Source organism: Lepidochelys kempii, chromosome 6 (assembly GCF_965140285.1).
Source record: "Lepidochelys kempii isolate rLepKem1 chromosome 6, rLepKem1.hap1, whole genome shotgun sequence".
Classification (NCBI taxonomy): Eukaryota; Metazoa; Chordata; order Testudines; family Cheloniidae; genus Lepidochelys; species Lepidochelys kempii.
In genome coordinates, this window is record NC_136385.1 from 103,685,654 (window position 1) to 103,709,869 (window position 24,216).

General features: G+C 38.4%; 1 protein-coding gene across 3 annotated transcripts in view; it reads right to left on the reverse strand.

Moving 5' to 3' along the window:
• TRIP11 (thyroid hormone receptor interactor 11) overlaps positions 1 to 24,216 on the reverse strand; it is a 71,026-nt gene that overhangs the window by 33,847 nt on the left and 12,963 nt on the right. For all 3 annotated transcript variants that reach the window (XR_012159535.2, XM_073349449.2, XM_073349450.2), the window contains 7 exons: positions 21,218 to 21,383; positions 18,479 to 18,844; positions 16,798 to 16,838; positions 14,773 to 14,979; positions 4,503 to 7,535; positions 2,637 to 2,777; positions 552 to 745 (listed from right to left, as the gene is read on the reverse strand). Coding sequence is in view for 2 of the 3 variants with exons in the window: in XM_073349449.2 (XP_073205550.2) it covers positions 552 to 745; positions 2,637 to 2,777; positions 4,503 to 7,535; positions 14,773 to 14,979; positions 16,798 to 16,838; positions 18,479 to 18,844; positions 21,218 to 21,383 (4,148 nt within the window). In the remaining variant the exon portion in view is untranslated. The remainder of the gene's footprint in view (positions 1 to 551; positions 746 to 2,636; positions 2,778 to 4,502; positions 7,536 to 14,772; positions 14,980 to 16,797; positions 16,839 to 18,478; positions 18,845 to 21,217; positions 21,384 to 24,216) is intronic.

The following is a 24,216-nucleotide window of genomic DNA, read 5'->3' on the forward strand; positions in this document are numbered from 1 at the left end:
AAACAAGAAGTGTGTGGGTCACTTTTTCGCATCAACTTTCCGCAAACTTAACAGAGTTTGAACCCCCGGAAACCAAGGCATGCCCCAGTGGCGGGGGAGAAGTGGGGATGGGGGGCAGAGAGGCCCCACAATGAAAACTTAACCTATTAATGCTGCTGCTGCTGCTGCAGCTACTACTACTAACTTAAGACGAAAACTATTAACTATAAGCAAAATACAATGGAACACTGCTAAAGGCGCTTGCAGAAGCTAGCCGTCACTGGCAGGAAGAAGGAACTGGGGGGGTGGCGGGTCGGCAGGGCCCAGGCCAACCCTACAGATGTTGCTAGGGAAAAAAAACCTTCCAGCTGTCATGTACGCAGCGCGCACACACCTGATTGGAATGGACATGAACAAGCACTTGAAGAATATCAATATTCCATGTCTTGATTTTACTAAGTGCTTAGCACATCTACACTCTTTAAAGCTAATTAAAAAAATCACATCACCATCACTCTAGAATACTACAACTACTCAATGAAATGCTAATGCTGGATGGAGGCAAATATTACCTGGCATGTTCCACTGCAGTAGAAGAGGATACTAGTTTTTCCTCCAAAACCATGACCTTCTTTCTTAGCTTGGTCTCTCGGTCCTCCGCAGCTAAAGCTTCCTGTGTATAGGAGTCCTCCATTTCTAAGAGGTGATTGCGCAACCTCTCCAGTTCCTGGTTTAGACGCTGCTCCTTATCACGTAAATGCTGCACCTGGGTAAATATATTTTACGTTCAATGACTCATACTTCTTTGTGCATGATACCATAAGCAAATCAAATTATTTCCTTCGATTTACATTTAGGGCTCTCAAAGGATTAAAAAATAATTGCAATTAACAGGGAGATAAAAAAATAGTCATGATTAGTCGCAGTTTTGATCACACTGTTAAACAATAGAACACCCATTTAAATTATAAATATGTTTGGATGTTTTTCTACATTTTCAAATATAGTGATTTCAATTACAATACAGAATACAAACTGTACAGTGCTCACTTTATATTATTTTTTATTATAAACATATGCATTGTGAAAAAAAGAAATAGTATTTTTCAATTCATCTGTAGTGCAATCTCTTATTGTGAAAGTGCAATGTACACATGTAGAATTTTTTTTTTATGTAACTGCACTCAAAAACAAAATATAAATCTTTAGAGCCTACAAGTCCACTCAGTCCTACTTTTTGTTCAGCCAATTGCTAAGACGAACAAGTTTGTTTACATTTATGGGAGATAATGCTGCCCGCTTCTTATTTATAATGTCACCTGAAAGTGAGAACAGGCGGTTCTGCTTCATAACGAGCCAAAGCAGTGTGGACCAATGCACCTTCATTTTCATCATTAGAGTCAGACGCCACCACAGAAGGCCGATTTTCATTTTTGGTGATTCGGGTTCTGTAGTTTCCACATCAGAGCATTGCTCTTTTAAGACTTCTGGCAGCATGTTCCCCACCTTGTCCCTTTCAGATTTTGGAAGGCACTTCAGATTCTTAAACCTTGGGTCAAGTGCTGTAGCTATCTTTAGAAATCTCATATTGGTATTTTCTTTGCATTTTGTCAAGTCTGCAGTGAAAGTGTACTTAAAATCGAACAACATATGTTGGGTCATCATCCAAAACTGCCAGAATGTGAAATATATGGTGGAATGTGATACCACAGAGCAGGAGACAAAATTCTCCCTCAAGGTGTTCAGTCATAAATTTAACGAACGTATTCTTTTTTCAATAAGCGTTATCAGCATGAAAGCAGGGCCTCTGGAGTGATGATTGAAACATGAAGGGGAACACAAATGTTTAGCATATCTGGCACATAAATACTTTGCAAGTCGGCTAAAACAGTGCCATGCGAACGTCTGTTCTCATTTTCAGGTGACACTGTAAGTAAGAAGCAGGCAGAGTTATCTCCTGTAATGTAAACAAACTTGTCTGCCTTAGCAATTAGCTGAACAAGTAGGAGGACTGAGTGGACTTGTAGGCTCTAAAGTTTTACATTGTTTTGTTTTTGAGTGCAGTTACGTAAAAAAAATTTTACATTTGTACGTTGCACTTTCACGATAAAGAGATTGCCCTACAGTACTTGAATGAGGTAAACTGAAAAATACTATCTTTTGGGGTTTTTTTTAAGAGAGCAAATATTTGTAATCAAAAATATTAATATAAAGTGAGCACTGTACACTTTGTATTCTGTGTTGTAATTGAAATCAGTGTATTTGAAAATGTTGAAACACTTCCAAAATATTTATAATAAATTTAAATTGGTATTCTATTATTGTTTAACAGTATGATTAATACGGCTCTTAATCACGACTTTTTTAAATTTAGTTAATTTGTTTTCATAGAAACATAGAATATCAGGGTTGGAAGGGACCTTGGGAGGTCATCTAGTCCAATCCCCTGGTCAAAGCAGGATCAATCCCCAACTGGGTTTTGTGTTAATCACTTGAGTTAAGTTCAATTAATGGACAGCCCTAATTATATTGCATAGATATACATTTTAGATGCCTTTTTTGGTACTTATCAAAGATCATTCTTAAGGCAAGGTAAATTCTCTGATTTTTCTTATTCACTCACCCTTTTTGTGCTTTAGTCTTGTTTAATGTCATACCTCATTCTGTAGGGCACTGCTCTCCATTTGTTTCTGTTTGAGTGCTAACATGACTTGGTCTCGTTCTTGCTGAAAAGAAACAGCTTTTTCTTGCATTGACTTAACTTCATTTAACAGATGATTCAACTCCCCCATCTTGCCCTTTGGAAGAAGGACATACAATTAAAGAAAGGTTGGAAATGTATAAAAACTTGGAGGAATATATGCTTAAACAAGTCTATTATTACTATTTATTAGGCATTTCTGCACAAACATGCTAGACATTGTATAAAAGGAGGCACAGTTTCTGTCCCAAAGAACTTGCACTCCAAAAATAGATGAGACAGACAGACATATATGGAAGAAGAGAGTGCTTACTGCACAGAAGATCCTTTAAAGAAACAGTTGTCTGTTTTGCAATGATTTTATTGACATATTGTCTGATAGATTAAAAACGGTTTCTAAAGTCATCCTACACAACTACAATGTATTCACTAACTGCAGTAAAATAGATATCTAGCACCCTTCCATTTCAGACATGTGTACTTCAAAATTGCAATTCCCCTAAACACAATTTCTGAAGCTATACTTCCTGTTAAGATAGCTGTTTCTAAGTAATGTGATTTGAATCTTCTTTAGGCATGTGGTTTATGTTATTATTTATGTTATTTGTTTATGATAGCTATATAAAAATAAACACATTCCAAAAGGTATAAAGTCAGATGAGTAGAAATGAAATAAAAAAACCAAAATAGTGGCTACTAATGTTTTTAGGCACACTATGAACTTTCAGTAATAAAAATAAAATGATTATGTAAAAAATGGAATCTACAGAGATCTGCTCTCTGCATGTATTCAAAATCATATCAGTTGACTTTAATAAAAACACTAGAAACTTTTTATTTAGTTACTACTCTTATTAGCTCTGCACATCCAACATAGCTAAGAGAGCTTATACTATCTCATGCAACATCAAACAAGTTGTTTCCTAAGTTCCCGTCAGTTATATTTGTGAAACCCCACTGAAAACATTTGGGTTGCACTGGTTACACCAAGAGGCCTAATTTAGTCTGCATGACTTTTATTACTGAGGATTATGCAAGAAATGGAAAGAAACAAGTTTGACTCTTAAGAGCCCAGACTGAGTTTGCAGGGCTGGCCTTTAAAAAAAAAAAAACACATTTTTTTATTTGTAACTGTATTTGATATGGAAGTGATCAAGAGTAAACATGAAACCCCACAATGACATTTTATAATTTACACATAACCAATCTATTTTAAAATCACTGAAGTGCCTTATTATTGCAATTTCATAGTATTTAGTTACAATAGTACAGAGTAAGAAACTTGGACTGGCAGAGTACTTCACAGGTATCTGAAGATGTCATGGATTAAAAAACACACACACAAAATTTTAACTGCCATTAACACTATGCCATAAAGATTAAATTACTTTTTATGAAATTCAAATACATTTTTAAAATCTATGAAAATGTTCTTTTTCAGAGAAATGGTGCTCTACATTCTGTTTGGTAGATACAAAATGCTCTAACTGATGCCAAATATATTATCGTAACTAAACTATGTCAGGTCACTTTGCAGTGGTTTATTTAAACATTACTCTTATTAACAGTAATACTTATAACCTTTGAAGACAAATATAGGTTTCTAAGAGATCCTGAACAGAACAGAACCTTGCAGTAAGATCACTCAAAACTTTGAAATTCATTCACTTCTGCAAAGTTTCACTCAGTAAATGAGAAGCTACTTTCAGGCAAATACTTTCAGATTATATTTGTGAGAATTCCGTCACATGTATGATTTTAAAAGTTTGTACTTTCTCCCTTAAATATTTATAACTAATAGAACAAATAATTCCTCACATACCTGTTCTTTTTCCTTCAATAGTTTTTCAAAGGCAAGAGCTTTTTCTTTCATTGAGTGGGATTCAAATTCTCTTTCTTTCAGCATCATTGAAAACTGCATGTTAGTTTCTTGTAATGCCCGGAATTCGGTTTCTTTCTCCCTGCACCTTGCTACTATTTCTTCATTTTCTTCTTTCAGCTTACAGATGTCCATTTCTAAAATTAGATTTCTTTCTTTAAGATTAGTGACAGCTTGTTTTAAAAGCTCATTTTCATTTTCTTTGTTACTGAGATTTTCACTTACAGAAAGTAACTGATCACTTTTAGATTTAATCAAGAGGTCTTTTTCCCTAAGTGACTTTTGGAAAACATCACATTTTCCCTTTATCTGCTTCATCTCTGGATCAGTGTCCTTTTGTCCCTTTCTTTCTAACTCCGATGTTGCAGCCATAGAATCAGACAATCTTTGATTATTTTCCTTAAGAGTTCTGATAGTCACATCTTTTTCTTGTAGCATATTTTTAAGCTGGTCCAATTCCTGTTGAAGGAGTTTGGACGCATCACTGACTATTTCAGGAGAAGTACTGCTTGGAATATCTGATGCTTGTGAAACTGAAGAAGCCATCAGCAGCGGTGGTGCTACCATATCAAGTTTTCCCAGAAGAAGATCCTTGGTATTATGAAGCTGTCCTATTCTATTCTGAACTTGTGCTAACTCCTGACTAAAACTTTTCATTTTTTTCTCATTCTGCTCATAACTCTGGATCAAGCCATTATAATCCATCTGCAATTTAGAATTGTTATCACTGTCAACTGAAATTTGTGCCTGAAGCTTGTGTAGCTCCTCCTGGAGATGAGCTGACTCATGCTGCATGTTCTGGACTGTAGTCATTACTTGTTGCTTCCACTCTTCCATCTTCTTTACTTGTTGCTTTAATTTATCACGCTCTTGTAAAAGCTCCTCAAACTGATTACTGTTAAAACCTCCTGACCCACTGTCAGTACCTATGTTGGATGTCTGTAGGACAGTCAATAAGGTTTGGCATTTTTGACTCAAGGCATCTATTTCAATATCTTTCTCTCGAATGATACGGGACAAATTCTGAACAGTCTCTCTAAACATATCTTGGCTGTTACTTTCAAACCGATTAGATAATTTTTGGTTCTCTTCTTGTAACTTCATCAGAGCTGCTTCCTTAGTTGCTACCATATCCATGATTTTATGGTACTCTGTTTTTAACTGACTGTTTTCTCTAGTTTTTTCACTCAAAACTGCCAGCACCTGTTCTCTTTCCATGGCATAGGCTTGAAGTTGCTGTTGAAGGTACAGAACATCCTGTCTATATGATGAAGAGGAAATACTTGCATGGAGAGCTTGTATCTCTAAGTCTTTCTCTTGGATGATCTGAGTGAGTTTACCAACTTGATCTTTAGACAAGTGATCAATTTGTTGAGTTAAAAAGACGTTCTTTTCATTCAGAAGCTTAATCTCCCTCTCTCTCTCTTTGATACCTTTTACTAGTCTTTCAATTTCAGACTTAGACAAGTCGTGTTTTTCATTACCATTTTCTCCATTCAGCGACTGGGCTTTGGTTTCTTGAAAGAGATCAGAGGAGTCTGTCTGAAAGACGTGCCTCTCATTGTGCAACTGAGTTTTAATTTGTTCAATTGTCCTCTGCAAACTTTTAATTTCCTCATCTTTCTCCAAGAAAAGCTTTTCATGCATGACATTCATTTGCTCATACTGAAATTTAGACTCACCTATTTCCCTTTTATGCTCCTGCAAAGACTGTTGAAGTTGCACAGTCTTCTGACTCTGATCTTCAATTGTTTTTTTGTGAAGTTTTATTTCCTCTTCAAGATTATTCTTTATTACGTGTAACTGTGTTATCTCAGTTTCAAGTTCAGTAATAATATCTAGTGTTTTAGGCTCAGCCACAGGTGGAGATCTGCTTTGCTGGTCCTTTAGTCTTTCAATCTCTTCTTTCAGATGATTGTTTTCTTCTTTCATGGCTGCAAGACTTTTGTCCTTTTCTTCTAAATTTTGTCTTAAAATCTCATGCTTTTTGGAATCCTTAACATATTCCTCAAGTTCCTGTTGCAACTCTAGAGCTCTATTTTTAAATTTTTCAACAAACACCTCTTTCTCTTTTATGAGTTCTGTCAACTGCTTTTGTCCTCCTAAGCTAGTTGTCAACATCTCTTTAGTTTCTTCATGGTCCGCTTCCATCTGCTCAATGCTCCTTTTGAGTTCTGCTATCTCAAAGTCCCTTTCTTGATTGCATTTCACTAGACACTCATGTTCAAGCTGTAATGCAGTGGTGTTCATGTTACGTGCATTTGACAGGTCCTCAGTGGTTTGTTCATATTTTTTTGCTTGTTCCAACAGCTGCGTTTTGGTCTGGCTTAATTCAGTTTCCAACTGTCCTTTTTCCATTTTCAAAGCCTCCAATATAGTATCTTTTTCCAGGGAAACCTTATTTTTCTCAGCAAAGGCTTCATGCAACTGCTGTTTTAGTTCTTCACAGACTGTCAGCAGCTTTCCATTTTCTATTTTAAGATCACAAACTGATCTCTCCAAATTTTGATTTAGTTGTTTATTTTCTGAAATATCTTCATTTAGTTTTGCAATTTCTGCTTCTCTTTCTTTAAGTGAAAGATCTTGATAGTTACTGTTAGATTCTTGATTCATTATCTTTGTTAACTCGTTCTGGGAAACAGAAAGTTCCTCCTCTTTTTGTTTCAGATTTTGCTTCAATTCTGCAATTTCCTTTTTATTATTCAAGTTACAATCTTGGGATTTCTTTAGTTGTTCTTGTAAATCCTTAATGTTATGCTGAAGCTGCTGATTACTCATATGCAAATCATTAAGTGCAAATGTACAGTGGTTCATTTTTAATTTCTGGGTTTCTAGTTCCTTACTCATTTCCATCTTCTCAACTTCTACTTCAGACACTTTCCTTCTTTCAAAATTTATGTCAAGTTTCAGCTGGTTGATGGTACTATCAGGTTCTGTATGCTGTTTTGATAGCTGCTCTTTCAGGGTAATCATATGCTAAAACAAACAGAAACAAGCATTTATCAGGATAAAAACAGAGCTTTCATTCATTTAATCATCTGGATAACAAAAGAATGTAAAGGATTTTTTTTTTTAAGGAGTTGACTGAGCAGTCATTTTCAAATTATTAAAAATATATTCCATCAAACCTACAGAATCACTCTCCAAAACAATAAGTTAAATGTAAAAGTCAAAAATGTCCAGGATTTCTCAGGATAATTAAATTGGCATAAATAAACATCCATTTTAGCTGTGAACTAATATTTTGAGCTATTATTTAAAACTAGTGAGGCATTAAATCAAGTCACAAGTAAGTAAATGTGATTAATGTTCATTCACACGAATACATAAATATGAATTAACATACAGTCTGTAACACATGCAAGAAGTGTTTATATTTGAATTGCACAAAACTTGATAAATTGATATAGCATGCCTGCCTAATATAGACCATATCAGAATATTTGGGACTCAAACAGAGGTTAATCATGTTATTAGAAACTATAGGAATATTTCTTCCATTTCAAAAGCCTATGGAAAATATGGAACATTTAAAACTACTGTATTTTAAAATCATGGTCAAAACACAATGACATTAGCACACAACAGCAACGACAAATTTATTGAATATTCACTTTTCAATAGACAGCTCTGTTTCAGAACATTTTTATGTTAAAAAATCCAATAATTAACAAAACATACTGTCCTTTTATGGACTTGCTTGAGCGCCCCTAAGAGGGGTCAGTGCTTCCCAAAAGCAGACTGCATAAGGTTTTCAGATATACCGTAATAATTCTATCAAACCACTGGAGTTCAAGTGACGTTCTGGAAGGAAATAGCATATTACATTTAAAAGAGAACCCATTTTGGTCTACAAGATAGCTTAAGCCATGAAGTCTTAACATCAAAGAAACCCCAGGTGTATATAAGATTTGGTTAAGACAAAGAAAAACTTTTTCAACTAGGTCAAATGAACATTTGGAACTTTAAAATTCTTAACACAGCAGTAACAACACAATTGAAAATTTGACAGACAGCTCATTTATTATAGGCCGCACAGTGATGCATACCATTAAGTTGCCCGACACTTTCCATGGTAAGACTTTGTTTTCAATTAATTTTGCCAAACCAACCATTTAGGCTGAAATTTCCCATGCCAGGTGCCCAAGGCTGATGTTTTGGGGACAGTTCCAATTAAAATGCTTCAGCCATTTTTGAGAATGAGATTAGTGAAACACACACTTTTGCCCGCATTAAAAAACTCCTTACAATAGTTTCAATTAGCATCTCTAGCACCTCCATACGTTGGAGCAGGGACTTGAAATTTTGTAGTGGGGGAATGGGGAGGGGGGGGGGGGAAGAGGAGGAGTCTCTCCCACTAACACTAGTGATGTGCTTTTGTTGTCCCTGAGAAAATTCATCCAAATTTGGCAAAGTTCTAATCCTTTGGGAAAAAAAGTCTGTTTGCACATGCTCAGTAGAGACACACTACAGTTTTGCAGCTTAATTCTCTGAAGATTTCATTTGCACTGAGCATGCTCCACTCCTCAAAGTGCTTATGTGCTGACTAGACTGCACATGAGCCGTTCCCACAGCGTGCTGGAGCATGCACCATCTTCCAGGGACTGAACAGGACCTTCACTGCATTTGCTCCTCCTGCCTGCCAGGAGCTGTTGACAAGGACAGGAACTGAGAGCAACTCTTGATGCTCTCTCTGCAGACATGCAGGCAAAGTAGAAGAGAAAGAAGCTACTTGACTCAAATGAAGAATAAGGGTGAGGGTAAGGCAGGAATAGGAGCAGAAAGACAGGGGCAGAAGGGTCTATAACCGCTGGGATACACTCCCCAACAGGACCTAGAATTTAAACCATTATTCTTGAGCCTCAATATTCTTTTGCTGTTTAGCAAACAGCAGTGAAATCCACCTGACTGCGTGTCTTCTCTCCTCATCTAATGGCAGGTCCACAAGGAAGGTGACAGCGTTCCATTGCTACCAGTTACTCTGTTAGGTCATGTGGGAGAAGCCTATGTAACGAATCTAAAGATCCATGGCAGAGGTCTATGCTATGGATCTAAAGATCCCAATCCTACAGATAACCCACACGGGGGCCAACATGGTTCCATATAACTGAAAAAAAAAATTCAAGCTTTTTAAAAACATAAGAAATTACATTTAAAAAAATATATGTAGAATTTAAATTTAAATTAATATAAAAATTAAGAAAACACTGAGGTAGCAAAGTAAAAAGCCTATAAAGTGCTTGAATAAGGTTGCCCATTCAACCTTAATTCAGCCTCCTTGTGCAGATGTATTATTGGTCAAGCTTGAGTCATTTCTTTGTTTGGGTGTAATGCAATAACTTCTGACCATTGCATCCAATCAATTCCAAAAATTAAGGGAATATTCTAAGCATTAATGGACAGAACACTAAACATTTTGGTGAAAAATATGAAAACCTTCAGGGGAAAATGGGGGACACATTAAGCATCTGGCTTGCAGAGCTAACACCTCCAACCACCCTTGTAATTGTCTATAAATGGAAGAATTTATTTATCACACCCATTAACATATTCTAGCATAACAAACCCCCTCATTTGAGTTCTGCCAATCCCCCCAGTGCTGCTGACACACTGAAAGGGAAAGGAGACTAAGAATGGTGGTGGGGAATGGAGGTGCACACAGACGGAGAAGGAGAATGATGGATCCTGGTACAGGGGCATGAAGAAATAGGGGCAGGCACAATCTCTGGCAGCAGAAAAAGGGGGACCTGGAAATGGGGGCTTTCAGAACCCCTGGCCTGGGAAGGAGGGAGAAATGGGGAGCACATAGATCCCTGACTGAAGAGGTAAAGGGAAGACCCTAATTTGGGGCCACACATAGCTCTTGGCATGAGGGGAAATGGAGGGGTCACAAAGAACCCCTAATGGTGGGGGGGGGGGAAGAGAATGGGGAACCTTGGTACAGTTTGGAAGGAAGGTCCAGTGGTGCACATAGCCTCTTGCATGGGAGGGAGATTGAGGGACCCTGGTATGGGGGAAGAGGTAATGAGACAGCACACAGAGCCCCTGGAATGGGGAGTTACACAGAACACTTGGTGGAGGTGAGAATGGAGGGCAGAAAGCAAAGATCCTCTGGTACTGGGCTGTGTGTGTGCAGTGAGTCACTGAAGTAAAAGGGGAACAGAAGGGTGGCACACAAGAGGCTTGTTGGAGTGAATGCAAGGAGTCGCTGGTGTGTGCAATGATCACAGACAGGAGAAAGAATTTAATCAGAAAAATGTGAATGATGCTTGGGAATCCTTTAAGAACACCTTACTAGATGTCCCAAAAGGCACAATCTCACAATCAAGGAAGAAGGCTGTGCTGTAAAAAATACGTGACAAGTGGAAGAAAGGGAAAGTTGATACTAATGAATATAAATCAGAGTTAGGAATTGTAGAAAATTGATAAGGGAAGCCCATGGACAGAAGCAGAAATCTATGGCCCCGAGAATTAAGGATAATACGATGGAGTTTTTAAAATATATTAGGAACAAAAAGAATCCTGACAATGGTATTGGCCCATTACTAGATGGAAATGGTAGAATTATCAATAATAATGCAGAAAAGGCAGAAGTGTTCAATAAATATAACTGTTCTATATTTGGGGAAAAAACAGATTATATAGTCTCATCATATGGTGATAACACACTTTCCATTCCACTCAGATCTCTGGAGAACATTAAACAGTAGCTACTAAAGTTAGACATCTTAAAATAAGCAGGTCCAGCCACCTTGTACTCAAGAGTTATAAAAGAACTGGCCGCTGAGCTCGCTGGACCATTAAGGTTGATTTTCAATTGGTCTTGGAATACTGGGGAAGTTCCAGAAGACTGAAAGCTAATGTGCAAATTTTTAAAAAGGGTAAATGAGATACACAGTTAATTATAGGCCTGTCAGCCTGACATCAATTCTGGGAAGAGAATATAATGGCTCATTTGGGATGCAATTAATAAAGAACTAAAGAAGGGCAATGTAATTTAGGCAAATCAACATGGGTTTATAGAAAACAGATCCTGTCAAACAAACTTGATATCTGTTCTTGATGAAATTGTTATGGGGGGGATCCCCTGTGAGTCCTTTCAGGCCTTAAGTAAAGCCCAAACCACTTCATGTCTCCTTTACCACCATCATATTTTATTTTGTTGTTCCAGCGGCCTCTACCTTATAATTTACAAGCCCTAGGCCAGCTCCACCACTTGCTTCTGGAGAAGGGAATAGAGCTGGCAGCAGTCAACCCGGCCCAGCTGTGCTTTCCTTCTGGTTCTCAGCTCCCCCTTCCATGGCTTCCTTCCTCTCAAATTATAGGCTCCCAGATATTAGGGTTGCGTCCCCCTCTAATTAGCCCTTCAGCTGTAGCTCTACTCAGCTGATTAATTGAGAAGGGTCAATCTATATTGGTGGGGATTTGAGAGACAGGATGCTGAGTCAACTCCTGATTCAGCTCACCCTGTTACAGAGATTACAAATTTGTTTGATAAATATAATAGTGCTGATGTAATATACTTCGACTTCTGTCAGGCCTTTGACTTGGCACCACACAACATTCCGATTAAAAAACTAGAATATCAAATTAACATGGCACCGATTAAATGGTTTAAAAACTGCTAACTGATGGGTCTCAAAATGTAACTGTAAACAGGGAATTGTCATCAAAGAGGTCTGTTCCCAGTGAGGGTCCTCTGGGGTTGTTATCTTGGCCCTATGCTATTTAACATGTTTATCAAATGACCTGGAAGAAAACATAAAATCATCACTGATAACGTTTGCAGATGACAAAAATTGGAGAAGTGGTAAATAATGAAGAGGAATAAAGAATGTAGGCCATATTTTACAGAACAGAGGACTCTATCCTGGAAGCAGTGACCCTGACAAAGATTTGGAGGTTGTGGTGGATATTCAGCTAAACGTGAGCTCCCAGTGAGATGCTGAGGTCAAAAGATCTAATGCAATCCTGAGATGCATAAACAGGGGAATCTCGAGTAGTAGTAGAGAAGTCATTTTATCAGTATATTTGGCTCTAGCACAGGGGTGGGCAAACTTTTTGGCCCGAGAGCCACATCTGGGTGGGGAAATTGCATGCAGGGCCATGAATGTAGGGCTGGGGCAGGAGGTTGGGGTGCGGGAGGTGGGGCAGGGTGTGGTGTGCAGGAAGGAGCTGAGGGCAAGGGGTTGGTGTGCAGCAGGGATGCGGGGTGCAGGAGGGGGCTTAAGGTAGGGGGTGGGAGGTTCAGGGCAGGGGTTGGAGTGCACAAGGTGCTCAGGGCAGGGGTTTGGGGTGCAGGAAGTTTTTGAGGTGTGGGCTCCGGCCTGGCACTGCTTACCTGGAGCGGCTCCGGGATGGCATCAGCATGCAGCCGGACTAAGGCAGGCTCTCTGCCTCCCCTGGCCCAGCCACGCTCCTGGAAGTGACCGGTACCATGTCCTTGCGGCCCCTGGAGGGGGGCAGAGGGCTCTACATGTTGCCCTCACCTGCGGGTACCTCCCCCAAAGCTCCCATTGGCTGCGGTTCCCCCTACAATAACCTTGTGACCTCCCTTCCCCACAAACTCCTTTTTGGGTCAGGACCCCTACAATTACAACACCCTGAAATTTCAAATTTAAATAGCTGAAATTTATAATTTTTGAAATCCTATGACCGTGAAGTTGACCAAAATGGACCTTGAATTTGGTAGGGACCTAATTATTGTGGTATTGGCCATTTTCCTTCTGAAAAGTCAAGTAGTTAATCTGAAACAAATGTATTTCAAATACATTTTTAAAACCTTAATAGCAGTTAAAATAGTGACAAATATAAATCTATTAATATTTGATTTTGATTAAAAATAATCTGTGACCACTAAGTTTCACATATTTTGCTCAAAATCTGATTTTTTTAAAAAAAAATTTAAGATGTTATGCTACTACAAACTAATAAAATGTAAAGCTGATAAAAGGAAATACTTTTTATATAACACATTGTCACAAGTATTTATGGAGGTCAAGATTTTATTAGGATTATATAAACCTAAACATATCCTTGGGTACTGCAACATTCCTAAAAAGGGGAATAAACCCTCATGATAGAGGGCACATAACCACTAACTGACGGAAATTAGTAAGAAATTTCCATTGTGGATAGCGGGTATGTTATTCCATAATTGTCCGTCATAAATACAAAGGGAAGGGTAACAACCTTCCCGTATATGCGTACTATAAAATCCCTCTTGGACAGAGGCACAATATCCTTTTACCTGTAAAGGGTTAAGAAGCTCAGGTAACCTGGCTACCAAAACGACCAATAAGGGGACAAGATACTTTCAAATAGGGGCGGGGAGGGGTGGTTGAGGGGAGGCTTTTGTCTGTCTGTTCTGTGTGCTTGCCGGGGAGAGATCAAGAAAGCAAGTAATCCAACTTCATTAGAATTAGTAAGTACTAGCAAGGAAATGCATTAGCTTCCTTTTGTTTTGGTTTGTGATTTTCTCTGTGCTGAGAGGAAGGTGTATTCCTGGTTTTCTTTTTGTAACTTTAAAGTTTTTGCCCAGAGGGAAATCCTCTGTGTTTTAAATCTGATTACCCTGTGAGGTTAGCTTCCCTTCTAATTTTACAGAGGTGCTTCTTTTACTTTTTTTCTTTCTAATAAAGTTCTGTTTATTTTAAGAGCCTGACTGTTGTCTATTTTTCTCTATTGTCCTAAGACCCAGGGGTTTGGGTCTGTGATCACTTTGTAACCAATTGGTTAGGATATTATTCTCAAGCCTCCCCAGGAAAGGGGGTGTAAGGGCTTGGGGGGATATTTTGGGGGAACAGGAACTCCAAGTGGTCCTTTCCCTGATTCTTTTTTAAAATCACTTGGTGGTGGCAGCGTACCCTCCAAGGGCAAAGAATTTGTGCCTTGGGGAAGTTTTACCCTAAGCTGGTAGAAATAAACTTAGGGGGTCTTTCATGCGGGTCCCCACATCTGTACCCTAGAGTTCAGAGTGGGGAGGGAACCCTGACAGTCCACTACAGGATTTCTTGCATTTCCTTGAAGCATCTGGTATCAGACACTGTCAGGAAGGAGGATGGACTAAATAAACCACTGGTCTTATCCAGTATGGCAGGAAGAGATTATTAGGAACCTAATAGGTCCTGATATCTGTGAGCAAAGATTAACATCACACACTGAATGTCTAAAAAAGTAAAGAAGTCCATTAATTCTCAGCAATATTTGTTACCTGCATAGTTTCTTGATTCTGCTTGTCCAATTCTTCTAATTCTGCTGTTAGTGTTGCTCTTTCTATAATACTTTCTTTGAGTTCATGCTCTTTCCTTTCCAATTCCTGCCTTAACTGATTTAATTCCAAGTTCTGGTCTTCAGTAGATGCAGATGTAATATCCTCATCTTTATGTTGTAAATTTGCCAGTTTCTTCTGAAGTTCTTCCTTATATTGGACATAAATTGGATTTTATATTATTATTCAAGTTTTTAAACACTGTTTTAAAAACAGGCTTTATATTTAGTCAACCAGAGCATTTTAAGTGGATAACTAAGTGGAGTTAGTTCTTTTAAGTTCCTCTTTTGTTTAGCTACCACGTTGGCTTTTGCAGTATAGCTTAGTTACTCTACATTTGACCCTTCTATCCACTTTCTCAGCATTGAGGAACCTGAACCATCGGACTCATCTAGCATGCCAGAGACAAGGTTGATCCTTGGTCTCCTATCACCAGGTCCCCAAGGAAGGGTGTGAGTAACTTTTGTAAGGAATGATACCACAGGTACCCATAGAACTATATTATTTCTTTCTGATTCTATGGTTTGGAGCTTTTATGACTTTTTCCTTGATTTTAATAAAAATCTCTAAAGCAGGGCTAGGCAACCTATGGCACACATGCCAAAGACGGCATGCGAGCTGATTTTCAGTGGCATTCTCACCGACCAGGTCCTGACCATCAGTCCTGGGGGCTCCGCTGCCGGCCCGGGGTACTGTCTGCCGGCCCTCTGCCAGCTGGGGTTCTGTCTGCTGGACCCGCTCAGCCCACTGCCAGCCCCGGGTTCAGGCCACCAGTCCGGGGAAGGGAGGGTGGTGTCATGATTCTTAGTAAGGCTTTTGATGCTGTCTCACATGACCTTCTCAGAGAACTACAGCCTACACGAATCTACTATAAGATGGGTGCACAATTGGCTGGAAAACTATTATACTTAGAGTAATTATCAATCGTTCACTATCAAGCTGGAAGGGCATAATGAGTGGGGTCCCACAGGAATCTGTCCTGGGTCCGTTTCTATTCAATATCTTCATAAATGATTTGGATAATGGACACAGAGAATACACTAAAAGTTTACGCACGACATCAAGCTGGAGAGGGTTGTGAGCAATTTGGAGGACAGGATTAAATTTCAAAATGATCTTGACATACTGAAGAAATAATTTGAATTAAATAGGATGAAATTCAATGAGGACAAATGCAAACAGCACAACTACAAAATGAGAAATGACCACCTTCAGAAGGAGAACTGCAGAAAAGGATCTGGGGGTCATAGTGGACCACAAACGAAATACGGGTCAGCAATGTAATACTGTTGCAAAAAAAGCGAACAACATTCTGGGTTGTATTAGTAGAATAGTTGTAAGCAAAATGAAAAGCAATTCTTCCACTCTGCTCAGCACTGAGAAGGTCTGAACTGGAGTATTGTGTCCAGTTCTGGGCACCATACTTCGGGAAAGAGGTGGACAAATTGGAGAAAGTCCAGAGGAGAGCAACAAAAATGATTAAATGTTTAGGAAACATGACCTGTAAGGAAAGATTTAAAAAAAAAAAATGGCTTTGTTTAGTCTGGAGAAGAGAAGACTGAGGGGAAACATAACAGACTTCAAGTACATAAAAAGTTGTTATGAAGAGGAGGGTGATAAATTGTTCTCTTAGGCACTGAGGAAAGGACAAGAAGTAATGGGCTTAAGTTGCAGCAAGGGAGATTTAGTTTAGGAAGTTTTCCCTAATGTCTAACTGTAAGGATACCTAAGCCTGGAACAAATTACCTAGAGAGAGTGTGGAATCTCCATCGCTGGAGGTTTTTAACAACAGGTTAGACAACGCCTGTCAGAGATGTTCTAGATAATACTTCGATCTATGGCAGTGCAGGGGACTGGACTAGATGACCTGTCAAGGTCCCTTCCAGTCCTACATTTGCATGATTCTATGATTCACTTAGTTCTTACTATTATGACTTCAGCATTGGTATCATTTCGAAAGCAGCTTACCTGATTTAAGGTATTAAGTCTCATTATTTCTTTTTCTGCATCTGTAAAAACAGCAACAAAATTAAATTATTTATGTTGACAACCAGAAGATTAAGTCATTTAAATTGCTATACAGATTAAGTAGAAAAATCTTAGGTAACTAAAACCAAATTAACGTCTCCAAGCAGTAAACTGCTATATTCCATCAGCATGCTCCAATCAGTGGGAAAAAACCCATAATGTAAAAACACAACAGTATGATCCAGTTTTCATCTCTTCGCAGCTAGATTCAGGCCAAGATGTTAGAACACAAGTGAAGTTCAGACACAGTCCATCAGTAGTTACTGAAATTTAGCTCTGAATGACTAAGTACTTAAGACTTTTATAAAACACCAAAGAAAATATTCAAAATGAAACAACTAAATATTTTACCACAACACAGACACTGCCTATAAATCACAAATACAGCATTTTATTTTTGTGAATTACACTCCTATAACACCAAAAACCAATTTGTTATAATGGAAAAATATTCATTTAAATGTAACTCTTACTACTGAGTTTCTATAACGGCTACAAGCAAAAGCATATGCTTCTGTTACTTAAAAGTGGTCATTACTGTGGGAAACTCATGGCTAACAGTCTCGTTTTGAAAGCAATTCCCTCACAAGAAACCCCAAAAAGCCCTATGTAGAAAAAGTTTAGGGGGCAAGAAGCATTATGAGGTTCCCCTCAGTCTGTTCTGGACTCCGCAGTCAGGGAAACTACTGCAGAGGCTCCCTGGCTGGACCATCATGTTGCCAGGACTTCCCAGACTGAATGCCCTGGAAGCCCCTGAATGGTAGCTTCTCTAAAATGGATAGGGCTCAGTATTAATTCTTGAGCAGATTTACTTTGGGGAGCTGCAGTCCTCCCCCCCACACTCTGTAAGAAGATCTCTGGACCTGCAGAGAACTATCTGTGGGTTCTGTGGGAAAAAGCAAATACTGCAGATAGGGAAATGCATATTCAGAGGGCCTCTGTGTTCAGATATCTACAGTTTTCCATACCTAGCCCAGGATTTGCTGAGAGCAATAGAAGTAAAACAAGACAAAGTGTCAGAGCAAGACAGCAAATGGATCCGAAGCAGGATAGTAAAAGAAATCAAGTCCAGATTGATAAGGGAAGGCAAACCAAGCAAACAGGAAAGGTCATTTTTTATGTGTCATGCCATAATTTTAAATTGTTCAGCTGTCATCTTTAGCTTCTCTTCTTTCCAGTGTAACTAATCTTAGTATTTTCAACAACATTTTAAGACCAGCCATATTTCTAACATTTGTCAGCCTCTCTCTACACGTTTTAATCTTAGCTATATCTTTAGAGTGATGCAAACAATTTTAGAAAACATCATCATAAAACTGGCATTATTATTTTAGTCTTTCAGCAAAACAGCTAGGTTTAGTCTTTCAGACAGGTTCTAGGCAGGCATCTTCACTACGCTATCCAGAGACTTCTACCTCACTATCAGAGTAGTGCCAAGGTAATCCTTTCAGATCTTGTTTTACTTGATCATTTCAGGGGTAAACCCTTTTCTAAGATGGCTCTATTCATAGTAATCACAATCTCATATTTATTCATACTACTTTTCCTAAAATGGCTTCTCTCTATTTTTAAATGTGTAAAATCTTTTGGATAGGATCTGAAAATCTCAATTGCTTCATACCCAACAGTGCTTGTTGTAGTCGGAGCACTTCTTCCTCTGATGAGGTCATCAGTGGGAGTTTTTTCCCCTCTTCTTTCAGAATGGTCTCCTGTTCTGCAACATAATTTTGAAGCTTAATAACCTCAGATTTCAGTCTTTCATATTCTTGTGTTATTTGGCTGTTTTCCACCTTTACCAGTTCTCCTTCGTTCAGCAGGATTTTGTTCTCATTTTCTACAGAAGATAATTTCTGATTTAAATTTTTTACTTTATCCTCCAGTTCCTTCATAGTCTGCGTGTCCTCTGGTTTTTCAGATTGTAGGATTTGAATATTCTTTTGCAGGTCACTAATTTTAGAATGATCACAGATTTCAATGCCTGCACCACCTGAAAAGCACAAGAGATTGGTTACGAGTCTAAATTCAAAGTCAGCATTATAGAATTTTCTCCTGGAACAGCTACCATCTAAGAATTTTTATTCTTGAAAGGTTGGCAATGTTAAACAATAACTTTAGTGAAATGGGGGCACTCACTTCATCTATAGAAAGCAAGAGACACATTTAGAAGAACAAATGTTTGAAGTATATAAAAATATGTGATTTGCTTTAGAAGAGATACACCTCACAGCTCCTTATACTGATAATTATAAAATGGCAATTTTGAAACACGTGAAGTGAGGCAGATACGGTTCTAATCACCAATAGTTAAAAAACTGACTAAAAGGGAAAAATAATCAAAAAACTTAACATGAGTATCAAAAATAAAGTTGTCTAGTCAGTCCTTCATACGTTCCTAAAACTATTTGACCAAAATACTGTTAGCCTACCAGGTTCATCTCAGATCAAAGGACATGAGGTTTTGTGGTTTGTTGTTTTAATGTAACAGTTAATGAACTGTTGTCACAGGTTATAATAATTTGCATATTTCACATGTATTCATTTTAGTCCATATTTAAATTCTCAGGATTGTGGCTGGAAATTGGTAATCAATACAAACATATTAGATTTATTTTAAGTTCCTACAAGAATTAAAGAATGTTTTCATGACAATCATATATTCTATAGATGAACACAAATTCTCATTATATTTGGTTTTGCCATTTTATACATAAATCCTTATATTTATAATTCAATGTACAGTAAACAGCATTGACTTTTCCTTTAAAGGTTTAAATTAAAAATGTAAATTGCCAAGCATAGAAGCGAAGATATATTATTCTGCAATAAAACTCTCAGACTTTAAACCTAAAGGTCATATTCAAGAGAAGCTGGGCTTTTATAGGTACCACATATAATGTCCTTAAAACTTTAGGAGCCTCCGTATAGCCAGCGTAACTTATAATGCAAATCATTTATACAAGTTACAGAGCTCAAGAAGGCAGAAAGCCAAACTTTAGACAGAAGCTGTTAAAAGAAGACATGTTGCTTGTCCATTCAGGACTACGCAGACTCTGAAAACAAGAATTTCTAGGATCGGCATCCAGACGATCCCAGATGAGTGAAAATGCAATTTAGCAAGGGTATGGTCATAGGTAAGTAATATCATGCTAAGAAGTGTGAGAAGTATTTTGTCTTACAGCCAAGTCATGATGCAAAAGATGCATGGCTCATGCCTTTGATTTCACCAAAGACTCTTTAAAAGGATTGTTTTGAAAGAAGTCAAAAGACAGAACAATTTTAACAGGCATTAAGACACCATGAATCAATCCCCTACCACCTCTGGTTGAGACCTCAAAAAGGTTCTTACATGGGGCTTCTGCCTACTCTATATCTGAGGAGACACGGTCTGTGATGGAGTTTCTCCTTCATTCTGAGAAGGGACATTGGAAGTATGTCTCTTTCCCAAATGGTAACACACGCTCTTTGGGTGGCATAGCTTTGATGAATCAATTACAAACGAAACTTATTAAGTTTAGAAATGAACTTGTAAATGAGGCCCCCTTCAAAAAAAGAGACCCAATTAATATGACATACAAAACTTTCACTTCTATGCATCCAAAGATATCCCAGTACAAGAAAAATAGAAAAAGGCACTTCTTGCTAGAAAGTATTCTATCTATAAACCTATCCAACCAGGAACTTATACAGCCCTCATCACCATCACATCTGACTTCATATCATTCAGTGAGTGATCCATTTAGTACCTACTACTTGCCTCCAGAAATATTTTTTGGGTTGAAAAATTTTCACTCTATTCTGCAGTCTCTTTCCAAATCAATATTGGATTGAAATCAAACATGTGTTGGTTTTATGGATTTAGTGCATACCACCTGCCTGAGGATATCATCACTCTAAATGGATGTAAATAGATTATGAGGGGACAAATTATTGTCCAGGAGTTTAAAAAAATATCACACAATGAATACAAGTGAAGAGATATATCTGTTTCTCAGACAGTTTTCAACTCTAGTGGATTGGGAATAGTAGGAGAGAAGCCTTCCACAGGTAGTAACCCCTTAGCTCTGAAAAATTAATTTAACAGGCTTGAAGAGTTTCTCAGTATCTAGACCAGAATCTGTATGGTGGACACCTGAAAGTCTACATGTGCATTTTCTTCTGAAGAGCAGCCATTAACAATGCAATTAAATGTGTTCAAGTCAAATATAACCAAACTAAAGATTTGCTAAATCCATATGAATTTACTGGATGTCGATTATACTGTTCATTTGTATGTGTATTTGATATTCTGAATAAAATTCATTCCATATAAAAGCTGAGGGTAACACCCAATAAAATAGAATGATCGCAGGGTAATAAATACCTTGCTGTAACTGATTTTCAAGTTCTTCAATTCGCTCCTCATATTCACTTAACTCCTCCCGGTGCCGACGACTTATCTCTGCTAGTTTCTGTCGATGTGCATCCTGTAACACTGAAAGCTTATGCTGATGTTCATCTATTTCTTGACTTAAATTCTGTTTCAGCTCCTAAAAAGTGTAATTGAAAAAAAAATGTATTTAGAATGCAGATACATAGTATGTATACATTTTAAAAGGATATTTTTCTGCGCCTGCAGAGATACTGCCCAATATTTTACACCAAAAATAAAACATGCCTCTTTAAAAATTATTTATTTATACAAACAATGTGGTTGGCATGGTACAAATTACAAAAATAAAGAGCCCCACCTCAAAGAACTTGTGATCTCACACACACAGGAGAATGTATACATTAGAACAGGGATCGGCAACGTTTGGCAAGCAGCCCATCAAGGAAATCCGCAGGTGGGCCGGGACCCTTTGTTTACGTGCAGCGTCTGCAGGTTCGGCCGATCGCAGCTCCCACTGGCCGTGGTTCACCATTCCAGGCCAATGGGGGCTGCAGGAAGCGGTCGCCAGCATATCACTTGGCCCATGCCGCTTCCCACACCAAGTGATATGCTGGCGACCGCTTCCTGCAGCCCCCATTGGCCTGGAATGGTGAACCACGGCCAGTGGGAGCTGCGATCGGCCGAACCTGCAGACGCTGCAGGTAAACAAAGTGTCCCGGCCCACCTGCAGATTTCCCTGACAGGCTGCATTCCGAAGGTTGTCGATCCCTGCATCAGGACATCCAGATGGTATATGACTGGATTCTCTTTCTCCTCCACCACCATCTCACCCCTCACATATACACACTCCACTCTCACCCACACAGTTTAATTATAATCAGGTTAATATTGTCTCAAATGTCAAATAACCTCTATTAATGAAAGTTCAGATAATATAATTTTTGTTTGGATGGAGAATTCATGTAAATTAGGAAACTCTAACCATTGATACATCAGGGCTGCCAAGTAAACAGGTGAACACGTTTCTTGTTGTCTGTATACAAAAAGTAATAAAAATCTGTGTGCGTGTGTGTTTTTAATGGAATCATGAGCACAAAATGCTGCTTTCCTATTTGTACATGTTGTCTGATCACTTTTGTCAAACACCATGCTGTGTCCCATGGAAGTGCATTTCTACTCTGATCTTTTCAGCACAAAGTATTGCAATAGTGACACATAACCCAAAACCCCCCTACACTCCCAGGTAAAGCAATCCATAGCAGCAGTTAATAACCATCTATGTTAAGTCCCCTTAGCTTTTCTTCAGATCCTCAAGTCCCTGGAAGTGCCCACTCTGAACATTATCGCTTAAATAACAAAAGTACTTAGCACTTATACAGCATGTCTCATCTTCTAAGAACTTTACAAATACTGAAAGGAAAAAATATAGTCTTGGAGCTTGACCGTAATGCAAAATTGAAAACAAAAACATTTATCAACTATAGGGATAGTTGGCAGTGTTCTTTCACCAAAAAAGTAACTTAGGGCTTGTGCACATGACAAGTTAGTGCCTGGGAAGCTAGCATGTGAATCTACAGGGCATGAGCTTGCCATGCATTAACTCGCCATGTGGACATTACTGCAGTGCAGTGAAAGCGCCAAAGTACTATTCTACACTCCAGGACTTTTACTGTGTGGTAACAGTGTCCGCATGGTGAGTTAGTGTGTGGCAAGCTGACGGCATGTAGATTCACATCATGGCTTGCTGGGGACTAACTTTCCACGTAGACAAGCCCTTACCTTATGCAAACACAGGAATTTACTAAAAGCCAGAATGAAGCCCACAACCTTAGCGTCAACCTTGTCCTCTTTAAGCAACAAGAAAATTCAGCCTCACTGAGGAGAGTAGCTGGGACTATTCTTGAAAGAAGAATCAGGATCATGGTCAATTTACTTATACTGGTGGAAAAAACACACAACTTTTGCAACAAATGGATAAAAAAATTTAACTACTGGATTGCTCCTTCTTTGACAGAAAGTGTGCTCAATTCTGTAACCTGGGCTCATCTTGGAAGAGATTCCACAACCCTGAAATTCTCACAGAGGGCTAAACCTTACTCCCACAGAAGTCAATGAGAGCCCTGCAACAGACTTCTTTTGGAGCATGAACAGGCCATAAGACTAGAGGCTGGCACTTGTTTTGGGAAGAGTTACAGTGTATGGATTATTTACACCTCTTAGTAGACAAAGGCAACATAACAGTACATCACGGAAGGCAAAAGAAAGACTAACTTTCTGAACCAGACACAGAGCAAAGTGTCACATAAGTTGAGGAAAAGGCTGGTCCCCAATGAAAAGTACACGTAAAAAGGGCTGCAGAGTTCACTCAGACTTCGGTTATACTTATTTAGAGCAGTGGTTCTCAACCAGGGGTATGAGTACCCCTGGGGTATGCAGAGGTCTTCCAGGGGGTACATCAACTCATCTAGATAATATTTGCCTAGTTTTACAAGGCTATATAAAAAGCACTAGCAAAGTCAGCAGAAACTAAAATTTCATACAACTTGTTCATATTACTCTATATACTGTACACGGAAATGTAAGTGCAGTATGTATATTCAAATTAATTTATTTTATAATATGGTAAATCTGAGAAAGTAAGCAATTTTTCAGTAATATTGTGCTGTTACACTTTTGTATTTTTAGGTCTGATTTTGTAAGCAAGTAGTTTTTAAGTGAGGTGAAACTTGAGGTACACAAGATAAATCAGACTCCTGAAAGGGGTACAGTAGTCTGGAAAAGTTGAGAGTTACTGATTTAGAGCTTTTCCTAATCTGAAAGTTGCCTTAAGTATCCTAGACTGTGGGGAAGAGACGACTGCAACAATATTCCTGCCTTCTAATCATATTTATAAATTAAATGGTATAAGCTTATTGGAACTAGAAAAAATAACTGTTTCTAGTAGTGTAACTAGAATTCTGCATCCCTGGCAAAGTGCAATTAGGTTTTCC